This window comes from Pan troglodytes, chromosome 22, assembly GCF_028858775.2.
Source record: "Pan troglodytes isolate AG18354 chromosome 22, NHGRI_mPanTro3-v2.0_pri, whole genome shotgun sequence".
Taxonomy (NCBI): Eukaryota; Metazoa; Chordata; class Mammalia; order Primates; family Hominidae; genus Pan; species Pan troglodytes.
The window spans coordinates 18,656,892-18,683,184 of record NC_072420.2 but is presented as its reverse complement, the minus strand read 5'-3'; the positions used below and the strand labels follow the sequence as shown (position 1 = coordinate 18,683,184).

The 26,293-nt window shown below is 37.1% G+C and overlaps 2 protein-coding genes across 13 annotated transcripts in view; one reads left to right on the top strand and one right to left on the bottom strand.

The window, feature by feature from the left end:
* The first annotated feature begins 347 nt into the window (after nucleotides 1–347).
* Nucleotides 348–19,634, top strand: BTG3 (BTG anti-proliferation factor 3). Of its 11 annotated transcripts, XM_054675202.2 has the most exons (8): nucleotides 448–567; nucleotides 1,495–1,692; nucleotides 4,121–4,301; nucleotides 5,070–5,093; nucleotides 8,274–8,411; nucleotides 8,995–9,126; nucleotides 14,454–14,661; nucleotides 18,950–19,634. In XM_054675202.2, the coding sequence occupies exons 3-8, from the start codon at nucleotides 4,129–4,131 to the stop codon at nucleotides 19,187–19,189; spliced, it is 915 nt and encodes a 304-aa protein (XP_054531177.1). In that variant the 5' UTR covers nucleotides 448–567; nucleotides 1,495–1,692; nucleotides 4,121–4,128; the 3' UTR covers nucleotides 19,190–19,634. The 11 variants fall into 11 exon arrangements, with proteins under 11 accessions (XP_054531180.1, XP_054531179.1, XP_063659575.1 ...); XM_054675205.2 differs by lacking the exon at nucleotides 8,995–9,126 and having other exon boundaries at nucleotides 348–567; nucleotides 1,495–1,649; XM_054675204.2 differs by lacking the exon at nucleotides 5,070–5,093 and having other exon boundaries at nucleotides 348–567.
* The window catches only part of CXADR (CXADR Ig-like cell adhesion molecule), an 82,290-nt gene continuing 74,260 nt past the window's right edge, over nucleotides 18,264–26,293 (bottom strand). For both annotated transcript variants that reach the window (XM_001156087.7, XM_016938427.4), the window contains exon 8: nucleotides 18,264–20,137. In XM_001156087.7, the coding sequence (XP_001156087.2) occupies nucleotides 20,096–20,137 (42 nt within the window). In that variant the 3' untranslated portion in view covers nucleotides 18,264–20,095. The remainder of the gene's footprint in view (nucleotides 20,138–26,293) is intronic.

The following is a 26,293-nucleotide window of genomic DNA, read 5'->3' as shown; positions in this document are numbered from 1 at the left end:
GCCGAGACAGCCGAAAGGACCAAGCCCGCGCGACCCCCGAAGGCGCTGACGCACGTAGGGCGGCCGGGCGGGGGGTCCCACAGGCCCTCAGCGCCGCTTTTTGCCGGGGAGGGTAGCCCGCGGTTCTGCGGACCGCGCCGTCGCGGTCGAGGGTCTGCGCCAGGCTCAGGGCAGGGTGAGGATGTGTCGCCTCCCGTGCGGCTAGGCCCGGGGCTCCGGGGTGGCCTCGCGGCGAAGCCCCGCCCCCGGCACCGCCCCTCAGGCGCGCGAGCCGATCCCGCGCGGCGCCAACCCTTTCCCGGGTCATCGCCCCTCCCCTCTTCCGGGCCGCGAGCCCCCTGCGCGCCGCTTTGGGGCTGCGCTCACTCGTGTGCGCGCTCGTCCGCCCGCCAGTCCTCTCAACGCGCGCTTGGCCGCCCGACGACGCGGGAGCCGCACGCGCCGGACGAGGCTCGCTGCGCTCCCTGTTGCCCAGCGCGGGCCCGTTGAGGCGGAGCCCTCAGTTCCCGGCCAGGACACGGTCTGGGCCGCCGAATCTCCGGCCGGAGAGCGGCGGCGGCAGCGGCGGTGAGGAGACCGGGCCGGGGAAAGGCAGACATGGCGGGGCTGTGGGTATCGGGGGAGGGTGGTCCCGTCGCCCCTGCGGCCACGTCGAAGGCTCGCTGGCGGGCGGCGCACCGGGGACAGGGGAGGGGCAGGGGATGGAACCAGGTTGCATGGGCTCCGGCTCGGCGCCAGAGCGGGGCTGCGGGCCGCGAGGGCGGCCCGCGAGGCTTTCCGCGGGACCCTCGGCGGGCGCCTGAGGAAAAAGACGCCGCCTCAGGGCTCCTGCCACAGCGCGTTACATTCCGCCTCCGGGTGGGCGACAACCCCGCGGCTTCCCACCCTCTGTCCACCCCCTTCGCGTCGGTGTTTTTTCTGGAGCTCCGCTCGTTTGCTAGAGAGTCGCGCCTCCGGGAAGCCGGGTCCTCGAACCCAGGGCCGCCCGCCGGGGACAGCGGACCCGCGGGGCAGGCGCACCCTGGCGAGGATGTTGTCGGGGGAGGCTGGGCATTGGGCGCCAGGGCCCTTCCCCTTGAACTTGGGGAAAACCGGGATTGCAGAAGTTGGGCGCAGCTCAAGGCGGTTCTTTCAAGAGTGGGTGGAGATGTTTGATCCCTCCTCACCTACCTCTCTCAAAACCCCAGCGGGAGAGCCTAGCAGCAGGTTTCGATGGCTTCAAAAAGTCCAACTCTTAGCCCCTTGGAAAATTATTTCCCCTCTTCATGGTTTGGAGCCCGCTTTGTGGCGCCGCTGAGGTCGGGCCGGGGCTCCTCACCCCACGGGCCAGTCTTCTCGCGCCCTCCACCTTGGGAACGTCTATCAGGAGAAAAATGTGTTCCTAGAAACGTTTGCGATTAGCTTTTCGTTACAAGGGAGGGAAAAGTACAAAAGTTATAAACTCCTGCGAGGCCGAGCTTGATTCTGGATTCCCTTTGGGTTTTATCCACGCAGCCGTGAGCAGAGGAGCCTTGTGGAACAAAGTAGAACTTGAGGAGCAGCCGCCGCGGTGACGAGGTCCCAGGATGACGTCACCGTGCGATATTTAAAATGGGAGCCTTTTGCTCTGAGTGTGGGTGGAGGACGCCTACTTACTCAAGACGCCTGAGGTCTTCTTGGCCCTGCTTGCCTCTGGTGGTTCTTGCCCTGACTGTAACTCTCCCTCTTTCACCTTTTGGTACTCCTAGAATACTGGTGGGAGTGGGCTTATTTTTCAGCTGTTCGAGCTATCATTTCTTCAAACGGGGAAAACAAAAGTCCAAATGAGTCATCTTGTGTTACAACCAAAAGCAACCACTAAGTGGTTCTTTCCTTCTTTTCTATTTTTTTATATGAAGCAGAGCAAACAAAAACAAATCCAGAACTCAGATATGTGGCACATAGTTGGCAAATGTAATGAATGAGGAGAAAGATCTAGTTAAAAGATTCAGTAAATTTCTTTAGTGTGGTTCCTTGTTTGCTTTGGTGGAGTGGAGGCTAATGTAGTTCCATCAGCAAAACTTTCTTCCCAACCCGTATATTAAATTGCCTTGGGTTTTCTTTTCCATCATATCGTGGTGGAATATAAACGTAGCTTTACAAAGTGGAAATGGCTTACATTTTTCAGGAGGAGGCTGCACAGCAGTCGTGCTGGGCTGGGGTTATGTATACTTGTACACTCGTGTGTGGACCCATGCCCGGTGCCTGGTAGCTGGCTGTAGAAGGTGAATTTCTCATTCTAGGGTTCTGGGAGGAAGATTTGTGTGCCTTCCCCTCCATCAGGCTATGTGTGGCTGCCAGCACACCTCTCAGATAACTGTGTAGAATTTATTTCACAGTGAGGTTCCTTGTTTGAATTTGCACTTGGAATAAAGGAGTCACATTCTGAAGAGAGACTTAAAGAGCAGTTTGAGAAAAGAAAGCTAACAATCAGCTTTATTTTTTTGGAAATGTGGGAACACAAACTACTGCTAGGTTAGTTGTTTTTATGCTAAACATAGCAGAGGCTGTATGTTTTTAATACGTAATTGGCTCCCAAAAAGGTGATGTTGCTTACTAAATGCAGCATCTTAATAACTCCAGGTTACAGCAGCCAGATGAATGAGCTCACTGAGTAGAGACAACATACATCAAAACAATCTTAGGACAAGGGTTTGCCCTTAAGGATTAATCAATGATAAGTCAGATATACCATTTTTAAAGTCCTTTGAGGCAATCCAAAATGTAGCTAAATCTCTGATTATTTCTTTTAGTTTGTTTTTCTGTGGGTGACCTGAATTTCCATTTCTTAAATATGTCCTGATAGATCCACTAGTTTTTGTGTCTCTTAACTTGTGGATAAATGTATCTCTCTTCCTGAAAGAGTACTTTCGGAAAGTCAATGCTGAAATTTTTTATGTAGAACAGTTTTGGGATTTAATTTATATACCGTGCAATTCACCCATTTAAAATGTACAGTTCAATGGTTTTAGTATATTCACGAAGTTGTACAACGATTACTATAGTGAAATTTAGTAAATATTTTTATCACCTCAAAAAGTAACCCTGTACTTATTAGCAATGCTCCTTTTCTTGGCTTCCCACTTTCCCGTAGGCCACTAATCTGTTTTCTGTCTATATAGATTTGCTTATTCTGGATATTTCATATCAATGGAATCGTACAATATGTGGTCATTTGTGACTGGCTTCTTTCCCTTAGTGTGATGTATTCAAGGTTCACCCATGTTGTAGCTTATATTAGTACTCATTCGTTTTAACTGCTGAATAATATTCCATTACATGTATATACCACAGTATTTGTCCATTCCTTAATTGGTAAACATATAGATTGTTTTTACTTTTTAGCTATTATGAATACTGCTATGGGCATTTCTGTATTCAAGGTTCACCCATATTGTAGCTTGTATTAGTACTCATTCCTTTTCATTGCTGAATAATATTCCATACATGTGTATAACACAGTATTTGTCCATTCTTTAGTTGGTAAACATATTGTTTTCACTTTTTAGCTATGATGAATACTGCTATGGCCATTTCTGTACAAGGTTTTGGTGTGGACATATGTTTTCATTTCTCTTGGGCAAATAGTTAGAAGTAGAATTGGCCGTGTCATATGATAACTCTGTGTTTAACCTTTCTAGGAACTGCCGAACTTTTCTGTTATAAAATAGCTCTACGGTTCTAGATTTTAAAGTAGACTTTTTTTATGTTTTAAAGTTCAAATCATTTCACAGAATTTTAAACTTAGATTATTGCAGCTAAATATTGACACACACAGTAACATCTATGTCGTATCATTTATTATAGTGCTTCTCTTTTACTGATAGGTGTGGTTTTATTTTAGCCAACAGGAGCGATGTGCTCTCTTTATGGAATTTCTTCATGAAGCTAAGTGATAAGATTTTTAAGTAGTATTTTATAATAAGGCCTTTATGGCATAAAGATAAGTAGATTGTTCTCTACTCCAGATATAAGCCAAAGAAATACAAGATAAAATTGGAAGGAGGAAGGGGAGAGCTGTAAAGGAGGTATATCTTACAGAGCTTCATCTTCCCAGTTTTTATATTTTGGTTTTTTGAGAAAACATGTTTTATCTTTGCAGGGAAAAAAATGAAGAATGAAATTGCTGCCGTTGTCTTCTTTTTCACAAGGCTAGTTCGAAAACATGATAAGTTGAAAAAAGAGGCAGTTGAGAGGTTTGCTGAGAAATTGACCCTAATACTTCAAGAAAAATATAAAAATCACTGGTATCCAGAAAAACCATCGAAAGGACAGGCCTACAGGTAAAGGATTAGATTGGATTAGCTAGAGGCTGATCAACCCCTGAGGTGGGTTCAAGGCCAGATGATTGAAGGGTGTGCAGACCATGTCTACAGGTGTTTCATCTGCAAAATATAGAACTCTGGGGTGTTTGTATATTTTCTCCTTACTCATTTTAAAACAAGTATTTGTTGGTGGAGTCCCACTGCCTGGACACAGGAGGCCAATGCTATGGGGTCATAGGAGTTAGTCTTTTGTGGTTATAGCCTGGCTCCTAACAGTGCATTTCTGTTTATCACAAATACTTAGGGATTTTCACAATTCTAGAGGACCCCTAATAACACATTAATGGGCATGGTAGGAGTTGAAAGAAGTGAATCTTGCATCTAAAAGTAAATTACATGTTATATGTTCTTTGAAAAAAAAAAGTATGGAAAAAGGGAACTAAGATTATCAGACACCTGATATGTCGTTAATACAAGAATAATCTCATTTATATATTTGTGGTAGAAGTCAGTGTAACTATTTTCTAGATGAATGTGACTCACCTGTGATCCACGACTAGTAAATAATGGCTCTGGGATTTGCTTTTTTGGGAGTTTTTTTTTTTTTTTGTGGTATTGTTTTTGCTCTGTCACCCAGTCTAGAGTGCAGTGGTATAACCATAGCTCACTGCAGCCTCAAACTCCTGGGCTCAAGCAATCCTACTGCCTCAGACTCCGAAGTAGCTAGGATTATAGACATGTGCCAACACACCAGGCTAATTTAAAAACAAATTTTTTTTTATATAGATGGGATCTTGCTGTGTTACCCAGGTGAGTTTCAAACTCCTGGCCTCACGCGATCTTCTCCCTTTGCCTCCCAGAATGTGAGTATTACAGGCGTGAGCCACCATGCCTGGCCAAGGTTCTGGGATTTGAACTCAGGGCTACATGACCCCATGTTTTCATGGGCTTTCTGCACACCACAGTGTTACCACTGTTTTGGCACTGAGAAGGAAGGTAATTCTCACTTGGAGCTGTCTTTTGTACTCTGCTTTATAAGGTACATTTACAGCTTAAAGTAAAGAAGAGCAGACTCCTATAAAACATGCCCTGGCATGCTCACTGTAGTATTTATGTGACTGCTCAGGAACCTCAGTTGAGAATGTTCTGCTAAACTCAGCTGCCAAACATTGTCCCATTTTGTGGATGTGGCCACAAGAAATAAAAGTGGAACAGTGACTATAGTGATAACTACAGAAATTCTCTTTTATTTGTGTATATTGATGTCCCCAAAGTTTCCTACACAAATCAACACTTTGTGCTTTGATGTCAGAAGGACTTCCTTTCTGCCACTGAGCTCTTGCAAGTACAGCACTATTCAAGGAGTCTAAAAAGGAGGCAAACATATTATTTGCTAATTTCTCATGTACTGAAAGTCAAGTGAGCTTGTGTTCTATTGACAAGAAGAGAATCAAAATAGTATATTTTCCTTTTCATTTTTAATCCAAAGAGGTTTCCAGTAAATTGGAAAATGAATTAAAATAGAAATGTGCACGCTAACACAGGCTCAAGTCATTTTTTATCTTATCTCTTGATTATCTTAAATTTTTTTTTGCATATTTTCATTTCCAATAGAGTGAACAGCTTTCGTTAAGTTAGAACTGTTGAGGCTTTTTACTCTGATTTAACTGACATTGGATGAAGGCTTTTTGGAAGTGCCAAGCCACCATACTATTACTGAAAAAGGAGGCACTGTCAAGTAAATACTTAAAGGTCAGACAGTGTACAATTTCATTTCCATTAATTCTAAAAACTTGAGAAAAAAACTGAAACGATTAAATTGGCATGTGATCAGAAGTATCATTACTGAGTCATTTTAAAGCTGTATTTGAAGTAGAAAAAATAGTGGGTTGTTACTATTATAAAAATGAATAGAATATAAGATTAACCAAGTTAGTAGAGACTTCAGTCCATAGAATAGGTGGAGTGTTCTTTCTCTTACAAAATGTTTGTAAGTTGAAATTGTTTTTCTGCAATATAAATAAGATACTTGTGGAGAGCAATTTGGCAATATTATCAAGATCTATAAAAATATTCATACCTTTTGAACAGTAAGTCTCCCAAGAATCTATTCTAGAAGTATAATTAGAAATGCAGACGAACATGTATGAATATGGATGTCTCTTACACTTTGTAATTGCACAAATGGAAAGAACTAAACTGTCAACATTAAGTAAATGATAGAATATTTTTATGCAACTTTTAAAATTTTGTTTTTGAAGAGTAGTTAATGGATAAGTAGTCAGTATGTAGAGTGAAAAAAAACAGTACAAAACATGTAAGGTATGCAGATTTTGTTGAAGCATAGTCTCTGTTTAAGCATCTATATTTATATATAATTTGTAAGCTTAGAGCCTGTATCACCTTAATTGTAGATGAGAAAAACACATACATCTAAGATATATCTTTTTATCCTTAACTGCTTTTGGTCCCAGAGCACATGGGATCTTTCAAATTACCCTATACAATATTAGAATCTATAGCATAAGACCGTGTTTTTAAAAGGACTAAGCAGTATTTTACATACTAGAAAATAATTTTTCTCACTTTGCCTTTGTTATATTGTTAATGGTGATGCTAAGATAGGTACGTATATACAGGGTTGAGTATTAAGGAAATAACTTGCTCTTTGGAGTCTAGTGGCCTGGATTTGAACCCTAGATCCATCACTTAGTAGCTGTGTAATGTTGGGAAGTTACTCAGACTCTCTCTGCCTCCTTTTTTCTTTATGTTGAGGAAAAAAGTATCTAACTCACAGGATGATCATGAGAATTAAGAGTTAATACATGCAAAGCATTTAGGAAATTGTCCATTGCATAATAAATTTTTAAAAATGGTTATTATTGTTAATATTATTATGTAGAAACACTTATTCCTATTACCTATTGAGAACTTTTTCATTTTTTAAATAGAAATTAAAACCAACTAATAATTTAACTTTTACAAAAACTTTAAATAGCACATTAGTCTTTATATCATTGTATTTTACAGCGTAATTACTATTCATCAATTAACTTGTATTTCCATGTTTTATAGTTACAGGTCTGAGGAAGAGGTACAGTGACTTAACTAAGCTTACCTGATAAATACTAGGATTAGTGCTGAAATCCAAGTTCTCTTGATTGATTCTTGATTGTAGGCAGTAAATACTTTTCCTTCATAGGCCCTATTTCCCTACTTAATCAGAATGCTTATCATTTAACAGAATGCATATTTTTTATTTATTAAACATTCCATTAGGTAGATGTCGTATACTAGGTTAAAAAAAGATGGGACAGAGGCTCTATTGGTTTAGAAATTTTCCTCACTTAATTTTGACAACTATTTAAATAAAAGTGCTTGGGTAAATAGAAGTTAAATGAAATAAGCCAATAACATGTTAGTTAGGTATTTTAATCATAAGTATATGATATGAATGAATCTGTGTCCTTCACTTATCCTGTATTTATAGAACAATTATAGGTAAAGCAAGGGTGTCCTCTTACCACTTTACTATCTGAGATATAAAAGCAAGTTAATGACAGATCAGAACTTGTCATAAGCATTTCCAAATACCATCTGAAACATTAGATGAGGCCTTTTGTTAGAGATTTTTTTGTATAGGAACTTGGCCTATGGAAACTTTTACCTTCAGAGTTCTAAAATTTCGTGCAACTTTCATACTCCTTGCTCATTTAATGTACATGGGTGGTCAAGTCTCTGGGTAGACTGAGGTAGACCCAGTACTAGTGATTTCCTTGGGCTCACATAGGTGCCGTCTTTTTTTCAGGCTGCCTCTGTGCCTGTAGTTCACATTTATTATCTGTTTAGGATAGATATGCTCCTAGGTTCTCTACCAGGGTATTTTTTTTATTACTATTTTATTACTCACCTTGGCAAGTATGAATAGATATTACGGCGTTTATGATTAAATTCATTTAAATCCATTAACGTAACTCCACTTTGTTGTAGATGTATTCGTGTCAATAAATTTCAGAGAGTTGATCCTGATGTCCTGAAAGCCTGTGAAAACAGCTGCATCTTGTATAGTGACCTGGGCTTGCCAAAGGAGCTCACTCTCTGGGTGGACCCATGTGAGGTGTGCTGTCGGTGAGTTCTCAAGTTTAGAGGCTGAACTGATGACCATGCTGGAACTAATTTTATGACATTCTGTCATGTACGGCCTGCCTGTGTATCTTTATGGCCAGGAGCTGGTGGTTTAACTCTCTCAGTGTAAATTTTATGAAATACTTTTCTGGAGGTGATGTTGAAGGACTAGTTAGATTTCTGCTTTATAGCCGAAAAAAGAAACTGATTAGGTGGGGGTTTTCTAGTAGTGCTTTGCCAAGAAGCTTATTGTAGACCAAGAAGTAGACACCTAGATTCCGCTAGGTGTCTATTATCTTTAATTGGTGGTGCACTTGTCTGTCTTCAAATTAAGAAGCTAATCCCAAATAATACTGGATAACCACTTTTGGTTTGTTTCTGTTTCTGTTTATTCTCCCTGTCTCCTCTTTTTTTTTTGGGACGGAGTTTCACTCTTGTTGCCCAGGCTGGAGCGCAATGGTGCATTCTTGGCTGTCTGCAACCTCTGCCTGCCGGGTTCAAGTGATTCTCCTGCCTCAGCCTCCTGAGTAGCTGGAATTACAGGCGCCCACCACTGTGCCCGGCTAATTTTTTTTTATATTTGTAGTAGAGATGGGGTTTCACCATGTTGGCCAGACTGGTCTCAAACTCCTGACCTCGTGATCCGCCCGCCTTGGCCTCCCAAAGCGCTGGATTACAGGCGTGAGCCACTGCGCCCGGCCTCCTCCTTTTTGATTATGTAAGTGACTGAGTGATACTTCGTGGTTTTATTTTTATAATGGAAGTTATTTTTCACATGTCCTAATGAATAGAGTTGTGAAAGATCAGTGCTAGGTATGAAATCTTTTTGAACTCCACTTGCTCAAAAACCATTATTTGTGGACCAGGCACTCTCAGTTGTAGGGTTTTCAAAAACAAAAGCAACATTCTGCTTTTAGGTAATTCAGTTTGAAATTAAGGAGAAGAAAAGTAAGCAAATTACATTGTTATCTGATTTATGTTAGAAATGTGTACAAAATGCAGTGGTAGGTTGCACAAAGTAGAAAGTTACTGCATCTGGTGAGGAGTCAGGAGACTACTGAGTAGGTGATACTTGAGCTGGGAGGTGAAGGATGAGCCATGGTTGACCAGGTGACAAGGTGGGAAGGATGTTCTAACTAGCAGGAAGAAGATGAACAGAGGCATGGAATTCCTGCAAGAATTTTCCTGTGGCTCTACCTTTAGGATGTTTCTATTTGGTTTTGAGGTACAATTCACCTGACCACCTGGCCTCTTTATTGATGGTAGTAATGTTGCTTTTTGAAGGAACCCTAACTATGTACTCCTAAGGTGGTCGCAGACTGACCTGATTCCAGCAATGAAGGTGGAGGTGAAGACAGGAGAGATGAATTACATGATTATTCTTCCATTAAATTTTGTCAGGACCACCGCTTGAGGTTACTACCTGATTTGCCAGTGGTTGGTGTAAGTTTATTGCTTTTGGAAACCAGATGTAGGTGGTAGAGGTTTGTGATAAACGTTCTCCAGTACTTCTTTCTCGGGTAGAAAAGGAGCAAGCTATCTCAAATTTAGGTCTGAGAAAATAAACATTTTTAGATTCTGGGACTAATTAAGGACCTGCTTTAGGCTAGTTTCAGACTTGGAAAACTTTGGCCACTGAACCTGTGCAGAAGACCTCCATTTATAAGAAATAGCTGTCAAAAAGCTACTATATTGAATTGTTTACTTTTTAATTTGACCTGCACTTAGATCCTAGTTGGCTCCTATTTAACACACAGTTAAGTTAGTTGTGTGGTTTCTTAACCCATGAAATGTGAGAAGCAGCATTTTAAAGAGGGTTGATGAGTCAGACGCTACCAAAAAATGTCATGTGGTCTGACATAGAGGCAAAAATGAAAAAGCTAAAAAATCAGCACAATTATGTTATCACACAATCAAATAGTTTATGTTCAATATAATGATCCTAAACCATCAGGGGAAAGTTTTTATGTCCAAGGATGTTTAACAAGTTACATAATTATATAAACATTTTGGACCTATGTATTTAAAATGCTTAAAATAAGTCTCAGTACCTGAACATAAAAACTTTAGTTATACGGACATTCTACTTCAGTAGACATTTCATTACTTGATGATGCCTGGTAGGAAAAAACTGCTACTTTGCTTTCATCTTATTAATCTTAGAAAACCTTTTCATTCAGTAGGCTTCTAATTTATATGTAAATTTGCCAAAAATTGGCTCTGATGTGATTTTTTTCCACAGCTAATAGAAATCACCTGCGAGTGTCAGGTGTTCATTCAATAACAGAACCCCAAAAAGAAAGACGTATTAACCGTTTAGTAGAGGTGGTTGATATAAGTTAACAGAGGAAAAAGACATTGAGAAATATTTTTTCACCCAAACTGGAAACATAGATATTTTGAAAATTAAAGCTGATCTAGCAAGTATACAATTGATCAAATATCTGAGAATCTTTAAAAATAATAACTCATTGGTATACTAGAGACTTAAGATTGTAAAAAAAAATTGAGATGCACTGAGAACATTCTTCATAGTCTTCACTTACTCTGATAGAATAAAATGCTGCAGGAGTACAAAGAGTGCCATATAGTTAGAAAGGTTATCACTTCGTGATACAGAATAGAAAATAAATCTTGCCTATGATGAGAAGTTCTGAGAACAGATGCCAGCTTATCTACTCAACATATTTTACAACTTTTTTTTTTTTGGTGATTTCTGCCATCCTTTTTTTCCCCCAATAGAGTGTTAAATACTATTGATTGTTTCTAAATAACTAAATTAGCCTTGATGTTTTACCAGTGATCATTGAAAAATGGAAAGTTTAAAAGTTGTCCAGGTGTCTACTAATTCTCCTAAGGGATCGACTGCACATTGTAATGTTATAGTAGTATAGTCAGCAGCTTCTCTTACCATGAAGAGAGCCTTCATACCAAAATAGTACAAAGGGAAAAATGCAGAACCAAACTAGGTGTCAAAGAAATCTGAGTTAATAATGCTGATCCTTCAATCATTAGATATTTGCCCTTGGTTGAGGTTTCTGTCTACAAAGGCAGGAATTTTTCTCAAATTTCTTGCCTTTCCATTTTTGAATTGTGATTCCATTAATGGGCAAAACTGAAGATAGGCCTAAGTCATTGTTATATTAGTGTCATTAACACATGAATTAACCCTTGATTGTCTTGAAATTTGTTGAGTCTTCCAACTGTGGAGGGGACATGGAGTAAATGTGTATTGCTAAAACCTTATGCTAAGTAAACTTGAAATTAGAGAACACAAATTTTATGTTGTGAGGAACTCAATTGTTTAGGAATTTATTTTTTGTTTGTTTTGTTTTGTTTTAGAGAGAGGGTCTTGCTCTGTTGTCCAGGCTGGAATGCGGTGGCATGATCATAGCTCACTATAATTGTGAACTCCTGGGCTCAAGCAATCTTCCTGCCTTGACCTTCCAAAGTACTAGAATTATAGATGTAAGCTACCATGTCCAGCTTCTGTTTAGGTATTTTATACTACGAAGAGTCACCAGCCGTAGATCAACCACTATCTAGCCAGCTCCAGCTTCCTCGTCCAGCATATAGGAAACTAAGGCCTAGGGAAATTAAGTGACTTGCCTCTGGTGACCAAGCTAGTCAGTGGCAGAGCCAGAATGAGAAACTAGTCTAATGCCCTTTCTACCATCCCGTAGCAACTTTTTTTTTTTTTTTTTTGAGACGGAATCTCACTCTGTCGCCCAGGCTGGAGTGCAGTGGTGCGATCTCAGCTCACTGCAACCTCTGCCTCCCAGGTTCAAGCAATTCTCCTGCCTCAGCCTCCCGAGTAGCTGGGATTACAGGCGCTCACCACCATGCCCGACTAATTTTTTGTATTTTTAGTAGAGACAGGGTTTCACCATGTTGGCCAGGCTGGCCTTGAACGCCTGACCTCATGATCCGCCCGCCTTGGCCTCCCAAAGTGCTGGGATTACAGGCATGAGCCACCGCGCCCAGCCCCTGTAGCAACTTTTATGAGGTAAACTAAAAAAGAATAGAAAAGCGAAGTTATGTACTATATTTAAGTAGTATTTATAGTTTCATTTGGCCTATAGGAATGGAAGACAGCATAGCTATCTGAAGAAATAGAACTCATCTATGTGTGATCTCTGAGACTGCTAGATTTCCACATACATTTTCTTTTCTGTTTTTTTAATTTTTTGTTCTTGTTTTTTTGTTTTTTTGAGAGACAGGGTCTCACCATGTTACCCAGACTGGTCTCAAATTCCTGGGCTCAAGCAATCTGCCCACCTAGGCCTCCTGAAGTGCTGGAATTACAGGTGTAAGCCACTGCACCCAGCCTCATGTACATTTTCAAAGGCTTTATAGCAGTTAAGACTTTTACTTTATAATAGATAACCATTCTGATTCAGAAATAATTTGAGACGAGTGCTATCTTGAAATGAATTAACTTCAGCTAACTATTGAATCAAAAGCTTGACCTTATTTCTACTTAGAGTTACTTATTTTTATCTTTTTTCAAACTTAGAATCACTTTAATTGCATTTCTAACTGTATGTGTTTTGTAAGAACTGCTTAACAATATCCTTTGTCCTGATGCTAGAAATTGTTTGATAGTGTTGACACTGTGCAATCTATTTAAATAGATTTGTGGATTTCTCCTATGTCCACTGAATAAAATCTCTTGGTTTTACTTGAGTTTATTACACTATTTTCCTACAGTTCAGAATTTTTTTTTAAGTAACCAGCAGCATAGGTTACATATTTTGACAACTTAAAAAAAATCAAAAATCTTCAAAAATGTTTTGGAAGAATAACAAGATTTTTTCATCTTACCTTAAAAAAAAATTAAGATGAGAGGTGAGTAGTTATCCTAGGAAACTCTGAAGTAAGCAATATAATTTAAGCAAAACCTCTATATTCTTCAACAACTATCTTTTTTCTTTAATCTCAATAACTGCCTCAGTTCTCATTTTTGTGAGTATAAATAACAGGCCCCCTTTTTTATTTAATTGGGGTTAAAGTCAATTTTATAGGAAATTTCTAGTTGATCTGTGACTTGAATTACTAGCATATATGTTACATTTATAAGTACAGCTGGGGCTGGGCGTGATGGCTCACGCCTATAAACCCAGCACTTTGGGAGGCCGAGGCGGGTGGATCACCTGAGGTCAGGAGTTCAAGACCAGCCTGGCCAGCATGGTGAAACCTCATCTCTACTAAAAATACAAAAATTAGCTGGGCGTGGTGGTGGGCACCTGTAATCCCAGCTACTTAGGAGGCTGAGGCAGGAGAATCACTTGAACACCTGGGAGGTGGAGGTTGTAGTGGGCCGAGATTGCACCCATTGCACTCCAGCCTGGGCAACAGAGTGAGACTCCGTCTCAAAAAAAAAAAAAAAAAAATCAGCCAGTGGCGCATGCCTGTAATTCTAGCACTTTGGGTAGCTGAAGTGGGTGGATCTCTTGAGCCTAGGAGTTTGGGACCAGCCTCAGCAACATGGTGAAACCCTGTCTCTAAAAATGTATATAAATTAGCTGGGCATGGTGGTACACTCCTGTAGTCCCAGCCTCTTGGGAGGTTTGAGGTTGGAGGATCGATCACCTGAGCCCAGGAGGTAGAGTCTGCAGTGAGCTGTGATTGTGTCACTGCACTCCAGCCTGGGCAACAGAGTGAAACCCATCTCAAAAAAATAAAAATACATCAGAATGTTTTATTCTACAACCAATTTCATTGGTACATACAAAAATGTAATCAAAACAATGGACTTTTTTTGATGTTTTAAACAATTTTTTTTTTTAGGAATTAGTAGAAAGAAAATAAGGGAAAGAAAATGGGGTTATGTTTATGAATACTTAAATAGACCAGAAGTAGAAAACTGTGGTTTGCTTGCTGGCATTGAGCTGTATTAGGATATTAAATGTGTAGGGTCAAGTTCTGTGATGATTCAATCTTTGCCTTGTATTGATGGCATGTCCAGATCTCTTTGTTTTTATGGACATTTTTTGCTTTGCTGATGTGACTTCAAGATTTGTAAGTTTTTAATTTTATTCTTAGGTATGGAGAGAAAAACAATGCATTCATTGTTGCCAGCTTTGAAAATAAAGATGAGAACAAGGATGAGATCTCCAGGAAAGTTACCAGGGCCCTTGATAAGGTTACCTCTGATTATCATTCAGGATCCTCTTCTTCAGATGAAGAAACAAGTAAGGAAATAGAAGTGAAACCCAATTCGGTGACTGCAGCCGCAAGTCCTGTGTACCAGGTAACCATGAAAACAGCTCAGTTTTAAAGGGATGTGCAGGGATTGCCAGGACCTTTCAGGTAGTCCTACTTGGCATTGCCCAAGGTTTCTGACTTGAGATTCTGGATAATAGTTCTTGCCTTTCCCCATGCTAAGGGAAAGCTGTTTCTCTGGCACGTAAATAGGCATCCTGAGTCATTTTATCAAAGGTCAGCTTCACTATACAATAACTAGGATAAATATATTTCAGAAAAATTGGCAAAAAGTAGAAAATTCATGATGGTAAAACATTCCTGATATTTTAAAATCTCATTCAAAAGTTACCACTTATTTTTTGTAGTATGTAACACTTTGTTTTGTACCTTTGGGTTTAACTTTCTATTCTCTCCCGTTCCATGATTAAAGAGAAACCTCTCTAAATTTATTATATTATAATTAATATTTTACTCAAGCTGAAACATTGTCTCCCTTTTTGCTTTACTAGTTGAAAAGTCATATAGCTAGTGTGCCTGCACTTACAGATCCATTCACTGATTTACTATTTATATCTACATACCAAAGAACATTTAATCGACTTTAAAAAATTGTTGACCAAACAGCATTCTTCAACAGGAAAGATATTTTAAAGTCATAACAATTTAAAGAGATTTTTTGAGTTGAGCCTTATTCTGTAAATGTACTTATTACTAATTTTTAAAGGTATCTATTTTTACTTACTTGCTTTGATTAAATGTAATGAAACATACCAGGTTTGTGGTAAGGTTGAGCTGAAAATGAAAATTTAGACCTAATGAGTAAGAAGCAGAATATTGGAGCTTTTAGTATGATAAACTAAACTTTTAAATTCAGCATACATTTACATAATGAACATTATTTCGGTGTAACTTAATTTTTGGTTTCTCATTTTTTTCTCAGTTGAATTATTCTTCCTAGACTTTAGGGGAAGATTATTCCTGAAGATTATCATAATTTAGGAATCTATGTATATGTATATGTATATGTATATAACATGTACCTGGCTTTATGAAACTTCAAACAGTACAAGACAGTATAATAGTGAGAAGTCCTCTTTCTCCCCAACCACCAGTCCTATGCATTTCCACAGAGACATTCATTACCAGGTTTTTTTTTCTTTTTTTTAGTATCCTTCCAGAGACATTCCCTATATCAATAAGTAAACATAGTATTTGTACTTCAGGATCATTTTTAAAACCCTTGCCATAAATATTTGAGGCATTTTTTTTCTCTGTGTGATGGATTATATATTGCAAATTAGGTATATTGAATTTTCTGGAATTCATCCAAATGTGTGGCAATTTTACCTCAGAATTTTATTTGTTGTTAAGCAAGAATGTAAGTCTCAAATTAAATTGATTGCTGCTAATTTTTTACAAGCAAATTAACCTTTAACTTTTAGGATTTCTTTTAAAATTAAATTGCATTTATTTTCCCTCATGTTGAAAGACTATTAGGATAACAGAAAGGTATGGAAATTGAGGTGTCTCTTACGTGCTTTTTAAGGAAAACATTTCTCCTTGGCCTAATACTCATTAGCAAAACATTTTATAATAGAGAAACACTACTTGTGTGAAAGCTAGTGCAAATGGCCCACTTTGATTTTCTTCTTTCTAGTATCTTGAATCTGGCATTGCCACAAGCTTTAAAAAAGTTTTATCAAATAAGGACAACAAAATTTCTAGCTTGGAATTTTTGTTCTCTGCTGTTTTCTAAAAGGTATCCCAAGAGAGGGGATAAAGAATTATTCATATCTTAAAAAACGAAGAAATGAAGATTGTGTCAGTTCTCCTGAAATAGATCTGTAGATCCAATTCAGTATCAATGAACATCTTAAAAGGTTTTTTTCTGGAAAGTGACAAATTGATTCAAAATTTTTAAAAAGGAGGATCAGTTGGAGGGCTCACACTAATTCAAAGCTATTATATATTCATCAAGACAGCGTGGTAATGGTTTAAAAACATACAAATATATTGATGGCACAGGATAGAGAGTCCAGAAGTAGACCCACATACATACAATTAGTCTTTTTTCTCCCTTTTAACAAAAGTGCCAAAGCAATTCAATGGGGAAAGTCTTCAAGAACTTGTGCTGAAACAACTGGATGATCCGTGTAGGAAAAAAAACGAACCTAACTTAGCTGACACCATACACAAAAATAGTGATTTGAGATGGATTGTGTACCTAGACATAAAAGATAAATCTCTGACGCTTTTAGAAGAAAACATAGGGAAATATAATCTTTATTTTGTGACAGGCAAATATATCTTCTAGAGGGTCACAAAAAGTAACTAATAAGGGAAAAAAATTGACAAACTGGACTTCATCAAGATTAATCATCTTTTTGTTCATCAAAGAAACCATTAAGAAAATGGGCAAACCATAGACTAGGACAAAATATTCTCATTACATATATCTGTAAAGGACTTATTTCCAGAATATACTTTTTAAAAAATCGCTCACAAATCACTAGTAAAAGGTAAATGATTCAATGAAAAATAATGGGCATATCCTGCTGTAATCTCAAAAAAAGGGCGGGAGGAGCAAAAGATGTGAATAAACACTTTACAAAAGGAGTTATGTGAATGGCCTCATTTATGATCAGAGGAATGCAAATTAAATCCATATGAAACACTAGTTCTTCCAGAACTGCACAATTTAAAAGCCTGACAGCATGAAATGTTAGCAAGGATGTGAAGCAGCTAGATTCATAAACTTGCTAGTCATGTAAAATAGTACCACTACTTTGGAAAACTGGCACTTTTTAACGTTAAATGTGTAACTCTTCTATTACTCAGCAGTTCCACTCCTAAGTATTAAATATTTACCAAAAGAAACGAAAATATGCCTATAAAGCCTTCTATTAGAATTAACTATGCTGTTATTCATTGCAGCATTGTTTTGTTCGTTGTGTATCATTGTTTTTTTAATAGTAAGAGACTGAAAACAGCCTCAATGTCCCATTACTAGGAGACCATTTAATTTATAGTCATTGCTATACTATCTAGCTGTAGAAAAATGAGAAGGATCTTTATGTATTGATATGTTTCTGAAATGTATTATTATGAAATGTAAAAAGCAGGATACAATCCAGTATACATATATATTTTTAAAGTGTGTATAGATGTGGATAGAATATCTCTAAAGGTATTTTTAAAATACCTTTAAAAGGTATTTTAAAGTTGCCCTTGAGAAGGTTTAAGATAAAGAAGATAAAGGGTGAGATAAAAAAAGAGGGACTTTCCACAGTTTACCCTTTTGTACCTTTTGAATTTTCTATCATGAATGCAATGCTATACACAATATAATTTTTTTTTTTTAAATCCTATACTTAGAAATGCAGATTTGAGATCAGCAAAATCAGAAATTTAAGAAGATGTGGCATTCTAAGCAGAGAGGTCTAAAACTGCTGATAAGAACACTTTGAATAATGTGAACCTGATGTGCCCACCTGATTTATGGGATAATCTAAAACTATTATTCCCAAATACTAAACTGGCTACATCAGAATCACCTGGGGAGCTTTGTCAAAATACCTGGCCTCTAGTTCTGAGATTTTATTATTGTTCATTAGACCAGTGCTAGGGCATGAATGTTTTGTGTTTATCTTTTTTTTTTTTTTTTAACTTTTATTTAGGTTTAGGGATACACATGAAGGTTTGTTCCATAGGTAAACATGTGTCACAGGGATTTGTTGTACATATTATTTCATCACCCAGGTGTGAAGCCCAGTACTCAATAGTTATCTTTTCTGCTCCTTTTCCTTCTCCCACCCTCCCCTCTCAAATAGACTCCAATGTCTATTGTTTCCTTCTTTGTGTTCATAAGTTCTTATCATTACCTCCCACTTATAAGTGAGAACATGCGGTAGTTGATTTTCTGTTTCTGCATTAGTTTGCTAAGGATAATGGCCTCCAGCTCCAATGTTTTGTATTTAAAAGCCTCCAAGTGACTCCTGGCTTAGCCAGCTGTGGAAACCACTGGACTAAAACAAGTATGTCCTTACAAGCTTCCATTCGTTCCATGTTTTGGTCTTTTCTGGTTGAAGTTGTTTAGGAAGTACTGTGTTTGAGTTTATTCATTTCTTTATGCATTCAGAAAACATTGGTCACCTGTTATACATTATACGTCTATTACACATGAGGTTTTTAATGTATTTAGACCTGACAATAGGAGTGTCACTTAGATGTGATCTCAGTGTTGTGGGTAACTTTGTATGTCTTTAATGAGAAATCTGGAACATAGATGATGAATTTTTCCTTTGAATTAACTTAATGTGTTCTCTTCCCTACAGATTTCAGAACTTATATTTCCACCTCTTCCAATGTGGCACCCTTTGCCCAGAAAAAAGCCAGGAATGTATCGAGGGAATGGCCATCAGAATCACTATCCTCCTCCTGTTCCATTTGGTTATCCAAATCAGGGAAGGAAAAATAAACCATATCGCCCAATTCCAGTGACATGGGTACCTCCTCCTGGAATGCATTGTGACCGGAATCACTGGATTAATCCTCACATGTTAGCACCTCACTAACTTCGTTTTTGATTGTGTTGGTGTCATGTTGAGAAAAAGGTAGAATAAACCTTACTACACATTAAAAGTTAAAAGTTCTTACTAATAGTAGTGAAGTTAGATGGGCCAAACCATCAAACTTATTTTTATAGAAGTTATTGAGAATAATCTTTCTTAAAAAATATATGCACTTTAGATATATTGATATAGTTTGAGAAATTTTATTAAAGTTAGTCAAGTGCCTAAGTTTTTAATATTGGACTTGAGTATTTATATATTGTGTATCAACTCTGTTGGATACGAGAACACTGTAGAAGTGGACGATTTGTTCTAGCACCTTTGAGCATTTACTTTATGGAGCGTATGTAAGTTATTTATATACAAGGAAATCTATTTTATGTCGTTGTTTAAGAGAATTGTGTGAAATCATGTAGTTGCAAATAAAAAATAGTTTGAGGCATGACAACGCGTGTTTCTGTTGTGTGCATAAAAGGGGAAAAGAACAGGGGTATTTCCCTTCAATGTATTTAACTAAATAGCAAAAACATTAAACAGAATGTAAGAATTTTAAAATTTCCTTTGAAAAATCAACTATTAACCATACTTTTCCTAAAAGACCACATATCAAAATATGCATATGAAAAGTTAAAAATTTGTTAGTGGTAGTTATTGAAAATATAATAAAACATCTTTTAACTATCAGTGTCACTATACATCATAGGGTTTTTTAACCAAGAATTTGGCTCGTACTAATTTTGACATGACATCTGACTTACATGTCTAATGCCATTGCATAAAGTAGATGTGTTCTTACAGCTGCTCTAGTCTCTGTGCCTTGTGCTTTTTTTAAAAAACATTTAAGTCTTTACTAGAGGCCTAAAATAAAGTCAAAGAATACAATACTTCAGATTCTTCAGTAGTCCATATTTATACAACTGTAATTCCATCAGTCTTGTAAGGGTACTTGAACTACAAAAAGAAAAAAAGAGATATCTCTATAAGAGTTTTGATTTTTCTCCAAAGGTAAATTTTTAAAAACTAAGATCAGCAATACTTTTTCCATCACCTTCATCTTTAAATTTACAGTCTTAAATTATTTGACTTACCAGAAAAATCACAACTTGCTAATAAATCATTGGATGGCCATGGCTATTCCACAAATTATTGTTTTTTTAGGAAGATAAATCCTGTTTAAATACAAAACTGCACAAATCATAAAGGTATAGCTCAATAGTATGAAAATGTAAAGTCAGTTTTTAAAGTTTGCAACTTCAGAAAACTCATTTTTAAACCTTAGAGACTTTTCTAGTTTTAATATTGTACTCTTTAAGCCATACACAATTTTAACATCTCTCTAAACCATATCTACTCTTTTCCTGAAATCTAGTGACTGCCTATTCAAACATGAGCATGTCTATTAGTGTCACAAGGGAGATGTGTTTTATCTTTTTTAACCAAAGTTATTGAAAGAAAAAAAGGGAAAAAAAAATTACTTTCAGAGTCATCACACTGCTTCCTTATGGGTCCTTGAGAGTTTTGTGGTGATAATGACAGATGTGTAGGTGATTGGTGTAAAGTTGGAAAGTTTCAAGTATTTTTATCATGAAGTTAGCAGACAGAATTTATTTGTTGCTTTGCTTATGAGCAAATTGGTCCTCATCTGTAGGTTTTTCATCTGTATTTAACCATGTATGGAAAATACTCAAAATAAAAATTAAAAAATACAAATTTTAAAATATAACTATTTTCATTGCATTAGGTATTATCTAGATTTAAAGGATGTACATAGGTTATATGCAAATACGAAGCCATTTTATATAAGGCACTTGAGCATCTGAGGATTTTGGTATCCAGGAGGGTCCTGGAACAAATCCTCCCAAGGATACTGAGGGATGACTATATAGGTTTGTTGGGAAAATCAGAAGCATAATAGTGTAAAGAAGGAAGTGTTATTTTTGGCACATACCTAGTAGCCAGAACATTCCACGTTACTACAAAATCTCCTTAATTAGTTCTGACGATTAAATGACAGGGCCTCTTGGGGAAACCACTAGTTTTGAATTCAACTGCATACAGGTAGATGTATTACTCATAGAAGATTCTGCCAGTGTTTCGACTACCCATCCTCCACCTTGTCCTGAAACTTATTTAGAGCAAAAGAAAGCTCTCATAAATATGGCTTTTCCAATCTATTCCTAATGAAATAAAACTGTCACTCAGCAACTGGGTCTTAAGTTCTAGCAAGCATGGGGTACAAAAGAAGTTTGCCAAACCCTTTTTTAGTAGTAATTATGACTCTAGGTGCTTTGGTCTCTTAAGTTTGTCTCCCTTAGACAACTCCAAGGTGGCTCTTAAAACATGACTACATAATTTCAGCTTGAAAGCCTTATCGGGCTATTTCAAGCAGGAGTGGTTTATCACTGAACAATAATTTGTTTAAATTCTCCATTTTATTTTTGTATTTGTAGGCATAACTGCAAAGCTCTAAATTTTATAGGTTAAACTTGGATATTTGAAAAAACATTTTTAGTAAGTTCTATCACATTAATACTAAAGAAGTGCTTATTTCTGGTTTATTAGTATAATATTTCTCTCAAAGTATTTAACTTTTTAGTAAACTTCTGTGGTTCCAAGCTAAGATAATAAAGCATTTATGTTGACTTCTCAGCTAACAGAGGTATGTGTTAATTTCTTATTTTATGATTAGGAAGAGGGAAAAATACAAACACCTACCATGTACAGTTTATTGTGTAGCCATTCTGTCCATTTTACAGATAATAGTAAGTTTTTTAATTTTTATTACTACATGGCAACAACTTATTTAATCATCACAGCCTCAGGGGGTAGGTACCATTATCATCCCAGTTTAGATAAGGATTCCAGAGAAGTTAAAAATGCCCAAGATCACAGAAAACTAAATAATGAAGCTCTGACTTAAAACCCAGCTGGGCTTTTTTAAGGCCCATGCCATGGTACCTTGCCACCAGATTCATTTTGTTACCTATAAAATCTACCAAATCTTGAAACTTGTAAGAAGGTTCATTATCAGACCAAGATTTTTTTTAAAAAAAGGAACCAGTGCGAAGGTAAATTAATGAGAATATAAGACATTAAAGTATCTATTGATTAACCACTAATAAATCTTTGGCCAAGTTTCTTGTTACAAACTACTCAGATATATCTGAAGAGGGAGCTGGCTGATCATCTGATAGTAATTTTATTGCTGGAAATAGAAATTAAATTGCAATAAACAGTACAACCCAGTAGACTGAAGACTGAGATGACAAAGCAAACTGTACCAATGACTTGTTACATGGAAAGATCACACATAATGAGTAGTAATTCCCAAGTCTGTCACAGTCTTTAACTTTTTTTTCTTACTTATCAGTTACTTGGCAATTTAACAGAGTGTACAACGTTAGTAAACTTTGTGCCAAATTTCTTCATATACTCTGGAATCTATTGCAATGGATGAAGCAATAACATTGTGAGGCTCTTACGGAAACACAACAATATCCCTGCATTGCATATGGCACTTTATGGCATTGACTCATACTGCGAAGTTGTCACACAAGCACTCATGAGCACAAGGGAAGGCTCATGCAATTCCTCTTTAAAATATGTACACTTTATTCATTGCAGAAACCATCACCCACTTCCAAATTTAATAGCATTAGTCCATCTTCTATGTTCCTTTGTTCTTTCACGTATACTTTTAAGGATAACATAAGGACAAAAGTGGAAGCATGTTTAACCCTTATCAAAAACAAATTCACCATTAAGACCTGTAGCAGATACATCACTGCAATTAGGGTAGTTTGATGTTTATTCTGTAAAGCACACAATCAATCAGCACAAATAAAAGTACTGAATTTGTTTCTCCTATCAAAAAAAAAAAAAATACCTAGCTATAAAAATTTCTTCCATAAAAGTTAAGAAACATAATCATGGGAGACTTTGTGCTTAAATTTCATAGGACTTAAAAATACGAATTATGATTTAGACAGCAATGCCATGGCTAAAAAACGTTTATTTGTGTGTATACATATATAAAATTTATAAAATATAAATCCATACGGAATATGGGTGAAACACATTTCTATCTAGACTAGAGGTTTAATGGATCATTTCTGTGTATAATATTAGTGTTATGACCAATAAATATATGAACACTAAATACAAATTAAAACATTTATTTTGGGAATCAAAATTAATAATGCCCAATATTGGTGAGGGTGTAGGGGAAGCAGTCTCTTACAGTGTTACTAGAGGCTTAAAGAGGAGGGCAGTTACACCTTCTTGAAGTATATATCCCTTGATAAAGCAATTGTACGTACTTCTAGAAATTTATCTACAGAAGTACTCAAACGAGGACCATTACCTACGTAATAAGTGTTCACTGCAACATTGTTTTGGGTGGCAAAAATAACAAAAGCCCAAGTAGCCACCAATAGATGAACAGTTTAATAAAATTTGAACATCTGTTCAAGGAAATGCTGTGGAAAATACCATGTAGCCATTAAAAAAGAGTAGAATAAAAAAAAATGGTATGCCTAGAATGGTGCTAGTATTGTCTGGGGGCAAAAAATGGTTAATGGTAGTTAGTGTTCTCAGAGGCGGGGAATGGGACAAATACAGAGAATATTATTTTTCTACTTTCAACATTTTGATCTTTAAATTTTTATATTGAGCATTATTACTTTGTAACTGGAGGGTAAAAAGACACTTTCTCAAAGGGCTTTAAGACAAGTTCAATGGATTTATTTTTAGCAGATGCAAATGCTGCCATCAGTGATAATCAAATTGTATGTTTTGTGGACAATCTGTTGTATTTCTGAATTAAACAATTGCAATGTGGCTACAGTTTTATGTTTGTAATCATACTGTGTCTACAAGGAAATATTCTGAAATAGTAAATACTTATAATGGGGTAGCAATAGTGCATAGTTTCCTCCAGTGTTCCCATTATATATAATATGATAATATTCATGAGAAAAATGTTAAATATAGTATTTGGTGGGAGAAAACCCCATTATTAAGAAAAAGTATTAGGGAGTAGAGGGATGCAAAAAAGAAAAGAGAAAATTTATTAAATACCTGGAAATAAACTTTAACAACAACAAAAAGGAGTGAGTCCTATAGAGAAGAAAATTATTAAAATTTGGTGAAAGACAAAAACTGAATAGAAGAATATATCATTTTTAAATGGACTTGATATTATAAAAGCTTTACTTTTCTACAAATTAATATATAAAGTCAATAGAAATCATAATTTTAAAATCCCAGCAAAATTTTATGTAACTAGAAAGCCTGATTTTAAGTTTACATGGAAGAGTAAATTTCAAGAATTACCAAGAATTGTTTTAAGTAAAACAATGAGCAGAGAGTATTTTTCCTTTTACATTATTTATTAATACATACTCTGAAGTATAACATAGGAATAAACTAATTCACCAGTGAAACAGAATTACAGGTCCAGAACCAGAAACATTTATATACAGAAGTTTGGTGAATGAGGCTTTTCAAATTAAAGATGAAGAATCCACTAATCAAAAATTAATAGGTATTCTTATACACCAATAACAGACAAACAGAGAGCCAAATCATGAGTGAACTCCCATTCACAATTGCTTCAAAGAGAATAAAATACCTAGGAATCCAACCTACAAGGGATGTGAAGGACCTCTTCAAGGAGAACTACAAACCACTGCTCAAGGAAATAAAAGAGGATACAAACAAACGGAAGAACATTCCATGCTCATGGGTAGGAAGAATCAATATCGTGAAAATGGCCATACTGCCCAAGGCAATTTATAGATTCAATGCCATCCCCATCAAGCTACCAATGACTTTCTTCACAGAATTGGAAAAAACTACTTTAAAGTTCATATGGAACCAAAAAAGAGCCCACATTGCCAACTCAATCCTAAGCCAAAAGAACAAAGCTGGAGGCATCACACTACCTGACTTCAAACTACACTACAAGCCTACAGTAACCAAAACAGCATGGTATTGGTGCCAAAACAGAGATATAAACCAATGGAACAGAACAGAGCCCTCAGAAATAACGCCGCATATCTACAACTATCTGATCTTTGACAAACCTGAGAAAAACAAGCAATGGGGAAAGGATTCCCTATTTAATAAATGGTGCTGGGAAAACTGGCTAGCCATATATAGAAAGCTGAAACTGGATCCCTTCCTTACACCTTATACAAAAATTAATTCAAGATGGATTAAAGACTTACATGTTAGACCTAAAACCATAACCCTAGAAGAAAACCTAGGCAATACCATTCAGGACACAGGCATGGGCAAGGACTTCATGTCTAAAACACCAAAAGCAATGGCAACAAAAGCCAAAATTGACAAATGGGATCTAATTAAACTAAAGAGCTTCTGCACAGCAAAAGAAACCACCATCAGAGTGAACAGGCAACCTACAGAATGGGAGAATATTTTTGCAACCTACTCACCTGACAAAGGGCTAATATCCAGAATCTACAATGAACTCCAACAAATTTACAAGAAAAAAACAACCCCATCGAAAAGTGGGTGAAGGATATGAACAGACACTTCTCAAAAGAAGACATTTATGCAGCCAAAAGACACATGAAAAAATGTTCATCATCACTGGCCATCGGAGAAATGCAAATCAAAACCACATTGAGATACCATCTCACACCAGTTAGAATGGCGATCATTAAAAAGTCAGGAAACAACAGGTGCTGGAGAGGATGTGGAGAAATAGGAACACTTTTACACTGCTGGTGGGACTGTAAACTAGTTCAACCATTGTGGAAGTCAGTGTGGTGATTCCTCAGGGATCTAGCACTAGAAATACCATTTGACCCAGCCATCCCATTACTGGGTATATACCCAAAGGATTATAAATCATGCTGCTATAAAGACACATGCACACGTATGTTTATTGCGGCACTATTCACAATAGCAAAGACTTGGAACCAACCCACATGTCCAACAATGATAGACTGGATTAAGAAAATGTGGCACATATACACCATGGAATACTATGCAGCCATAAAAAATGATGAGTTCATGTCCTTTGTAGGGACATGGATGAAGCTGGAATCCATCATTCTCAGCAAACTACTGCAAGGACAA